The sequence below is a fragment of the Pteronotus mesoamericanus genome, unplaced genomic scaffold, assembly GCF_021234165.1.
Source record: "Pteronotus mesoamericanus isolate MK-2021 breed Mesoamerican mustached bat unplaced genomic scaffold, CSHL_Meso_final contig_221, whole genome shotgun sequence".
Lineage (NCBI taxonomy): Eukaryota > Metazoa > Chordata > Mammalia > Chiroptera > Mormoopidae > Pteronotus > Pteronotus mesoamericanus.
In genome coordinates, this window is record NW_026555092.1 from 6,483,666 (window position 1) to 6,493,314 (window position 9,649).

The 9,649-nt window shown below is 50.1% G+C and overlaps 1 protein-coding gene across 1 annotated transcript; it reads left to right on the forward strand.

Annotated features, from left to right (window-relative positions):
• The first annotated feature begins 147 nt into the window (after window positions 1-147).
• Window positions 148-8,027, forward strand: XKR8 (XK related 8). Its single transcript, XM_054571835.1, has 3 exons — window positions 148-488; window positions 2,610-2,806; window positions 5,119-8,027. The coding sequence occupies exons 1-3, from the start codon at window positions 196-198 to the stop codon at window positions 5,826-5,828; spliced, it is 1,200 nt and encodes a 399-aa protein (XP_054427810.1). The 5' UTR covers window positions 148-195; the 3' UTR covers window positions 5,829-8,027.
• The last annotated feature ends 1,622 nt before the right edge of the window (window positions 8,028-9,649 follow it).

Consider the following 9,649-nt stretch of genomic DNA (forward strand, 5'->3'; position numbering starts at 1 on the left):
CTGGCTCCGAGAGGCGGGGGCGGGGTCCGCGGGCCTCGCTCCTCCCCGGACAGGGCGGGACATGGAAGTCCCGCCCAGGAGGCCCGTGCCCTGGGCGGCTCAAAAGGTTGTGACTGCCTCCTTCCTCACGTAGGACCCCGGCCGGGAGGGCGAGTACCAGCCCAGAAGGGAAGGAGAGGGAGAGGGCGGCGGGTCATGCCCTGGTCACTCCGCGCCACTCTCTTTTGGGACCTGATCCTGGGCGTATTGGGCATCTCTGCCTTCCTGATCCACCTGGGTGCGGATGTGTGGGCCGTGAGCCAGTATGTACTCAGCGGTCATTACCTGTGGGCCGCGTTGGTGTTGACGCTGCTGGGCCTCGCCTCGGTCGCACTGCAAGTCTTCAGCTGGACCTGGCTGCGCGCCGACCCCGCTGACCTGCACTCGTCGCAGCCTTCAGGCCGCTGCCTGGCGCTGCTGCATCTCCTGCAGCTGGGCTACTTCTACAGGTGAGCGCCCCGCCCTGGGGAAGAGGGAGGTGGAACAGAGCCCAGCGGCACCTCCTGCAGTACAGGTGAACGCCCTGACGAGCAGGTGGGGAGGCAGCCCATGGGCACAGGTGAGCTTCTCGCTCCTTAAAGAAGGATAACTCCAGCTCATCTAGGCCTACTCTTCCTGGCACAGGTAAAGAAACTGAGGCCCAGAGAAGAAAGGGATGATTCGGAGTCAGACCTCTCTGGGATCCAGTCTCAGCTTTACCACCTGTGTGACCTCATCCCTGTCTTTCTCTGAGCCTCGGTTTCCTCTGTTAAAAAGAGGTAATAATCTAGAGAGGTTTGCAGGCAGGTCTGCTTTGAGGAGTGCAGGAAAGAACACAGTGCTTGGCCGCTGATGGACTCTATTGAAACGGCAAAGACTCGCAAACAGACCAGTGTTCCTTTTAGCTGAGGATGGGGCCTTGGGCAAGTCCCTTGACCCTTCTAGGTCTCAGTTGACTCATTGTTTCAGTGGGGATGATCATGGTGCCTGCCTCTGTTTGATAAGGATTAAATGAAAAGAGACCTGTGAATCGTGTGCAAATGTCAGCAGCTTCAAGATTACCTGGGCCATCCTGAGAGTTTCAGCAGCCCCGACCCCCAGAGCAGTACTTGTTCCCTCACGTCTGAGTGCCTCTCACCCTTTCTTTCCCAGTTGTATTTTCCCTGAGCATCTCCTCCCTCCCACCCCACCCTGCCCCCAACACACATATATCCTGACCGAGCAAGAGGACAGAGATGGGGTCTGACTGATACATCCATGTCCCTGGAGCCAACCAGGACTGGACATAGGCCCGATCCCGGCAAGTCTGCGTGGGTTTTGCTCCTTTCCAGAACTGGCAGGGCCCTCTACAGATGGGGAAACTGACACCAAGGCATCAGGGTCATGCGATAAAGTCAGGACACGATGTAGTCTGGGTGGGGATGGGGTGCTGGAGCCAGGACCTGCTCTTGAATCCATTTTTACAGATTCTCACCAGCTCTTGCTTTGACAAACTTGCAGTGAGTGTCTAGGAGTGGGCAAGAGGAGCTCTGATGTGGCAGCTTTGCCTGAGAGACTGTACAGGCATCAGCAAAACTCCGGGTGGGCATGGGGAGCGGACTTATTACCATCTTGGCAGGCCTTGGTGAGCCCCGAGCCCATGGTTGCATCATGCATCTTCCCTTCTCCTACTTCTGCTGAGTGTGAGGCAGACGATGTACTGAGCTTTGGTTTTGAAAACGGGGTCTCTATATCTGCCTGAGACTATGCTGAGGCAGGGCCCTGCCATGGCTTTGGGGAAACAGAGGCAGAGGCTCCTACTGAGGGAGAGCCCCACCCAGGGCCTGCTTGCCTCCTCCCTTGCTGTGTTGTCAGGTCCGCCCTGATGAATGAATTCACAGTGAATGAATGGCTCACCTCCCAGTAGCCAACTGAGAACAGTCGTGGGTGGAGGAAGCCTTGCTGTGTCTTCCACTCCCCACTCATGCCGATGGGTCACCCAGCCCCAACCTCTGGACTCTCTTACCTTTACCCCAGCCTGCATCCCCACCACTCTGAGGCTCTTGTCCTTTCTCCCTGGATTGTTACAATGACCTCTTAAAGAGGGGCTTCCAGGCTAGCCCCTCCAACCCTTCCTCCTCTCCACAGCCTGGGAGCTCTCTCTAAAGCACAGTCTGACCTGTCTCACCCGTGCTGAGAAGTTCTCCATGGCTCCCCTTCTCCACAGGATCCTAGGACATTCTTAGGCTTGCTAAAATTTGAGAACTCTCACCTTAGGCAATTTCATTGTATGCTTTTGATATTCACACACTAACGCTTATTAGCTCTTTGTTTTCCCATCTGTAAAATGGGGATGTTGTGAGGCATACACAGGACAGGGTTTGTGATACACCTGGGACCGAGCCTGACCAGCAGGAGCAGCAGCAGTTGTGCTTATCCTCATTTTACAGATGGAGAAACAAGTTCAGTGAGGCTAAGTTGCTTGCCCAGGGCCACACAGCACGCTAGGGATGAGTTCGCACTGTGTCTGTGGGCATCTACCTGATAAGTAGGAGAGGGAGGAGTGCTTCAGGACACTAACCTGGCCCCCTGCGCCATCCGTATGTGCCTAGGTGTGTGCAGGGGCTGCAACAAGGGCTATTGGTGTGGCAGCAGGAGGCGCCCTCTGAGTTTGACTTGGCCTACGCTGACTTCCTCTCCCTGGACATCAGCATGCTGCGGCTCTTCGAGACCTTCCTGGAGAAGACGCCACAGCTCACGCTGGTGCTGGCCATCGTGCTGCAGAGTGGCCAGACCGAGTACTTCCAGTGTGAGTTGTACTGCCAGCAGCTAGACCTGCTTTTACCCCTTGGGAAAGTTTCCCACAAGTATCAGAAATGCTTTCACTCTTTTCTAAGGATTGCTTAGAAAATAGGAGCACAGCCTTTAGTCAGGCAGGTCCGGGTTCCAGTCTGAACACTAGCTGTATGAATTTGGACACGTGACTCAGCCTCTCTAAGTATCAGTTTGGTTTCATCTGTAAAATGGACATAACAAATAATCCTGCCTCATGGCACTGATGAAAGGATTAAGGGAGGTGATAAATATAAAGCCTAGTGCCTGGAGCATAATAAATCTTCATTATAATTTTTAATATTTTGAAGAAACCAGATAAAGTTTGTAGGGCACCTGACACATAATAGGCAACTTATTGGTCAGGAAGCTGTTCATTGAGCACCTTCCTACACTTAAGTTTTTATTGAGCATCTTTATGCCTGTCCCTGTACTAGGGATGGTGCTGTGAACAAGGACAGAGCCCCTGCCTTGCTGGGACAACTGTAAAGCAGGCAGGCGCAATGTGCTGAGTGATCCGAAAAGGGAGAGGCAGGTGGCCTTATTAGCCGTGGGAGCAGTGTGTGTGTACACTGAGGAGCTCTGGGGTCCGGAGGGGTTTCTCCTATAAAAGGGAAGTAACACGCCCAAGTCACAGACCAGCTAGTGGCCCACCTGAGTCCAAGTCCTGTCTGATTTAAGGTCCAGGGCCCCCCTTCTCTGTCACGCCCCTGCCCACTCCTGTAAATGCCACAGCCTCCCAAGGAACCAGTCTCCCCTCTGGCGTCATCCACTGTGCCCTGGAGAGTCTTCCCCTCTGTGGCCTCCGTTTCCACAGCTGTACAAGATGGAGTTGGACTTGCTCTCCAAGGACGCTTTCGGCTGCTAATTTGAGTCTGTAGTCTTAATTGAAAAACCAATAATAGCAGCCATCATGACTGAGTGCCTACTGTTAACCAGGCACTGTGGAGAGGGCTGTATTGGCAGTGCTCACGTTCAGAGCCCTTTAGGTTGGCGCTCTGTTTATCTCCATTTTGCACAAGAGGAAAGAGGTACAGAAAGGTGAAGTGATTTGCCCTGGGACACACAGCACTCGCTGGGCACACATTTTTGTCTGTTTGAGGGCAGTGGGTGTCCAGGACTAGGGACAAATGGATACAGTCTACACTGTATGTCTATGGGGTGGGAGGAGAGGAGCGAGGGAAGAGACGGACTTCCCCAGCTTTTGATTTAGCAAACATTTATTCAGCTGCTATTATGTGCCAGGTGCTGGGCTGCCTGGGGATCCCAAGGGAGCAGGATCTGTTTCCTACCCTGAAGGAGCTGAGACATAAGGAAATAGATAATTATTCCAGACAGAAATGAGTGGCTCTTGGGGATACTCAGGTTGGAACTTGCAAGGTAAGAAGGAGTAGGCCAGAAGAAATGGGGCACGTGCTCCTAGCCTCCCTAACATCACGGGCAGGGCTTGTCCAGGTCAGAGGATGCGGCGTGCTGGGCAGACTGGAAGGATGCCAGTCTTGCTGAGACCTAGAGTGAGGAGGGGAATTAGACAGGACGATGGCCATAGATGTGATTCCAGGTGAGGCGTGGGTTCCTGGCCCATAACAGGTCCCTGGTAAACATCTGTTGAATGGATGAGATGGGAAGGGGGTGGGGAGGAGGTGTTCTAGAGGCAGTTCAGTGCTGCTTCCCTCCGGCCCTGGAGGCTCTGGTGCTTCTAGTCCATGGTGGGCAACCAGGAGGTGGGATGGGACCACCACTGTAAACTTCAAGTCTTGGAAGATCAAGGCCAGGGCCCAGTCTGAGCGTGGAGGAGAGGGGAGTGAGGATGCTCCGTCCATAGAGCCAGGCAGCTTCAGCCAGGGACCTGCTGCCACCTCATGGGGTTTCCAGCTTCCTTTTCTGAAACTTAAGAAAGTGGGAACTAGGACTGCTGATTTTCAGATGCAAGAAAAGCTTGGGCTCTTCCGGGAAGGGAAGGGTTACAGGGCTCTCTAAGATGCAGGCGGTGTGGCCAAGACCCAGGAGTGCAGATGAGGATGGATATGTCACATACCCTGTCATCCTTGTAAAATATCACCATGGTAGCACCTGAGAAATAGAGCTTTGCAGTGAAGGGCAGACCCCATATTTGAATCCCAGGTCCCTTTTTGGTTTTGAGAACAATGTTCCCCAGCTGTAGTTTTCCCTTCAACAAACGGGGGGTTCTGATACCCACCTCAGGCTGGCTATGTGAGGGCCCTAGAACCTGGGGAGCGCCAGGCAGGCTGCCCAGAGTGCTCAGCTGCTTCCTCTTCCTCTCCGTAGGGGTCGGCATCTGCACGTCCTTCGCTGGCATCTCGTGGGCACTGCTTGACTACCACCGGGCCTTGCGCACCTGCCTCCCCTCCAAGCCCGTCCTGGGGCTGGGCTCCTCTGTGATCTACTACCTGTGGAACCTGCTGCTGCTGTGGCCCCGAGTCCTGGCTGTGGCGCTGTTCTCAGCCCTCTTCCCCCGCTATGTGACTCTGCACTTCTTGGGCCTATGGCTGGTGCTGCTGTTCTGGGTCTGGCTTCAGGGCACCGACTTTATGCCAGATCCCTGCTCCGAGTGGCTGTACCGGGCAACAGTGGCCACCATCCTTTATTTTGCCTGGTTCAATGTGGCTGAGGGCCGCACTCGAGGCCGCGCCACTATCCACCTGGTGTTTCTCCTGAGTGACAGCATTCTCATGGTGGTCACCTGGGTAACTCAAACTGCCTGGCTGCCCAGTGGGATCCTGCTGCAGATATTGCTGCCTGTGGGCGGCACCAGCTTCCTTTTGGGTCTGGCTCTGCGGCTTGTCTACTACCGCTGGCTGCACCCCAGCTACCACTGGGAGCCTGCCGAGGTGGATGGGACCCGGAGCCTCCGCCACCTTGAGTTGTATCAGCTGCCCCAGAACAGGCGCATGGTCCATTTGGCCCAGAAATTTTTCCCCAAGACTTGGGATGACACTGCTCTTCCATGGGAGAGAGAGGTAAATGGGGTCCTTTGAGGCAGGGTCAGATCCAGCCAAGGGAGAGAAGCATAGATGGAATCATTTGGTAGAATGCCGGAGATAAGCTAATAATGCTGCTATGGGCCTTGATTCACTCAACAAGCACCTGATGCCTGATGTTGCCAGGCACTGAAGATGAAAGTTAAGTAAGACAAAGTCCTCCCTTTAAGGACAAGAACAAGATGAGGAGGGCCTGCCTTCGGAGAGTCAAGGGCCTCAATTATATATAAAACACTTTGGGGGGAAAGAGAAGATCGCCTTTTCTCTTTCTCCCAATCAGTATATCCGGTGCCCAGAGCATCCATCCAGGTGTTGGTACTTCCACCTCTAAAATAATCGGTGGACATGCTCTCACCCCTTAATTCCCAGATCCTGGGCTAGAACGTCCAGAGACCTCCAGGATGTCTTCTCTAGAGTCCTTTCTCCCCTGCCCCATCTCAGTCATTCAGTTCATTTACCAGATGTTTACTGAGGGCATTTTATATGCCAGGAGCCTCATTCTATCCTTGGCACCTGGAACAAGATCAGCCGCCACCTTTACCGTCTCCAGCTGCTCCTGCCGTAGACTCTCCTGCCAGGAGGCAGGCACGCCCAATTGGCTGGCCCCCATCGACCCCTCCAAGGCCTTGCTGCAGCTGGCCCAGCCTCTGCCCCTGCTCTCAAGGGGCTGCCTTGCAACCAAGTGCCTTGTGAACCTGTGGTCTGGGCCATGACTCACCCTGCTGAGTATTTTTTATACTTTAGGCAGTGTACTTTCTACCTCAGAGTCTATTGTGAGAGAAGAGGTGTGCATATGTGTCTGCAAGTGAGACATGTATGTGTTTTTGTTAAACAGTATTACTAGGTTATTATTAAAAAGCTTATAAAACCCACCAAACCAGTTGTGTCATTAAACTAAATCTGCAGAATTCAAAGCCACCTGGAAAGAAGGGGTCAGGAACACAAAGTTCACTGCTCAAAATGGGTAAAGGCCCTGGGACAGAGAAGATGGCTGGTTTAGGCAGGACTTCTCAACCTTGTTTTCTGAGTTTCAGGAGCCGGTGAACTGGTGTGGGTTGATCGTTTAGGTGAGCATCAGAACCCAGATCTGGACTAACTCGTGCTCTGCTGCCGGGCCTGGCAGGAGCAGCTACAAACACCTTTGGTATCAGGAAGTGAATACGAGAGCCCAGGGGAAGGTCTTTAGGCTGCGAGCTCAGGGAGGGTGTACCTGATAAGGTGACTGAGGGTATGTGGAAGTGGGCGATGGTGCCGGGTGGAAACTTTTGCTGCTCTTAAGAGGTCTGTGGTTTAGAGAAACAGGAACAGAGCAAAGGGTGCTGGAGACAGAAGTTTTTTCCTGAGAAACTAAGCCCTAAAGGAGATGAGGGAGAATGCTATGCACATGAATTTTATCCCAGACACCGAGTCAGCAGTGACTGCATGGACAGGGCTTGCAGTAGCTATACTGGCCTATAGCCGCTGATGATGGAGGTGAGGGTTGGGAGCAGGGAGAGGCTCTGGGAGCATGATGCTGGTGCTTTTCCACACACAATAGTAGAGGCAGAAAGGATTTCCAGACTTTTGAATTTCATGGGCCAGTAAAATGGTCACCATGGTCACCAATTTAATTTTAACATAAAAAAGGCAGTAAAAACTATCACTATTATTTTCATTATCTCTAAAAGGATGTAATGAGCTCAGGAAAAGGTCCATTCTTTTAATTGCATACATTTAAACACACACATGCACACATACAACAACAGTGAAATCATGATCATTTTTCTCAACTCAAAAGGATTATCAAGGGTTGAGACCCCAGACAGTGGGCTAAGTGCTCAACCTAGCCTTGGACATAGTCTTAGGTTGCACTAAACCCAGTATTTGCTCCATTTGTTTCCACATTTCCACCTGTTGTATGTGGAGACTAGGCTCAGAGGAGATGCCAAACATGTCAACAGAAGATGCAAAGTTTTAGGCAATGCCCTATTTTCCGCTGAGAAAATCCAAGAGAGATGTTTTTAATTTCTTGCCAAAGTTCTCATCTATACTCTAGATGAAGTTGTCAAATGATGGCAATATATATGCACTCAACTGCAAACAATGTATACTGTACTACCTAAAAAGCTATAGAAAAAGCTACACTTAAAAGTTTACAGAATCAAGAACTTCAAAAAGATGAGTGATGCTACGTGCCATTAGAAATTTCCTTTGAAGTCCTGGCTGGTGGGGCTCAGTGGATTGAGCACCTCTGCCTGTGAACCAAGTCACTCATTTGATTCCCTGTCAGGGCAAACGCCTGAGTTGTGGGCCAGGTCCCCAGTTGGGGGTGTGCAAGAGGCGTCCAATTGATGTTTCACTCCCTCAGTTTCTCCCTCCCTTCCTCTCCCTAAAAATAAATGAATACGATTAAAATTTTTCCTTTGAAGATTCCCGTCAATCATTTTTTTAAATGCCAAGAAACTTTTTGAAGGATAAAAACTTCCTGAATTGCCTGCCACCAGAAGTTTGAGAAATATGCAGATGTTATACTTATTGTGGGGGGAGATGGAGATGTTTACTCTTTGGGCTTGAGAAGCAATCAGTATTCTAACATTTGTACTAACGAGCAAGGCTTTTGCCACTCATAGGTTTGCTTCAATTAAAATGTCCAAAATGTGCACCTTCTGATAAAAAGATTAAATGCCTAGAATATATGCAACTCCCTCTTTTCTGGGGTATTTTGGGAAAAAATATACTTTGTAGTCTGACGTGTATGGTACTTGCAAGCCAGAACCAAGTTCTGATTTCCTTCATTGAAATAAAAGGCAAAGGAATTCTTCATTTTTCCAGGCCAATAATGGACAATCAGACCTAAATCTGAAGAAATGAAAGTAGTTGATGTGACATGAAATCAGGCCAAATCAAACAAGGTTTGATGTCAGTTTGTCAGTTTATTGCTTTTGCGTTTTAAGCTCAGTACAGCAAGTCATTCTCTCTATAATAATGAAATGTCAGCACATTTGACAGCAAATGAAATGTTACCATACCAGTCCTAAACTTTAAAAAGCAATATATTTTAGATACAATGAATAAACTTGCCCTTGCAAATTATTTTAAAATATTTTTTATTTTCCATGTACATTTATTTATACCAAGTGGTTAGTTTTTACTTTTTTGGTGAAATTAATCATTCAGTTATTAAAGGATGCTAACTTGCTAACGAGCTCTTCAGATTTTTATGAAGCCTAAGCCTTACTTAGGATCCTACTCAGCTGGGTAACTGGGATTCAGAAAAGACACAGGAGCAAACTGTATAGAAAATAAAAACTTTATTTTTTTCAAGTTTACAAGATAGTTCCCATTACATATAACATTATGGTCAAAGACTCTACAGCCACGAATGCCCGCAGTCACATAAATATATCCAATTCAATCAATGCCTTTTCCTGCTAAATGAGGCATGAGTAATCTGGAGGGTCAGGTTTTGAGTAGAAGTCGTCCTTAATGGGATGGCTCCTGTCAGTGCATTAGGGACTAGCCAATGAGCCTCGCTTGCGAGAGCTGTCTGACTCAGAGGAGAGGAAGAAACAGAGGGCCTGCTGATTGGGGATGGGCCAGAACTAGATTTTTCTCTCGTGGTTTAAGATATTTCAGAATCTCAGAATTCAGATTTGGCTTGTATAATGTGAATCTGGGGAGTTCCTACTTTTGGATGAAAAAGGAAACCAATTTAGTAGTAAGAAATAGAAGCTTGCTTCAGAGGGGCGCTACTTGCTCCTTCCTGCAGGAGCAAAGAGAGGAAGGCCCCAAGCTCACCACCCCTTGGCTCAGACCCTCACTCTCCCAGGAAGAGGGAG

What these genes read in the sequence shown, in the direction of transcription:
- XKR8 (XM_054571835.1), top strand. Translation starts at nt 196, where the DNA reads ATGCCCTGGTCACTCCGCGCCACTCTCTTTTGGGACCTGATCCTGGGC. An exon ending in CAGCTGGGCTACTTCTACAG is followed by an intron (nt 489 to 2,609) that starts GTGAGCGCCCCG and finishes GTATGTGCCTAG; the next exon opens with GTGTGTGCAGGGGCTGCAAC. An exon ending in CCAGACCGAGTACTTCCAGT is followed by an intron (nt 2,807 to 5,118) that starts GTGAGTTGTACT and finishes TCCTCTCCGTAG; the next exon opens with GGGTCGGCATCTGCACGTCC.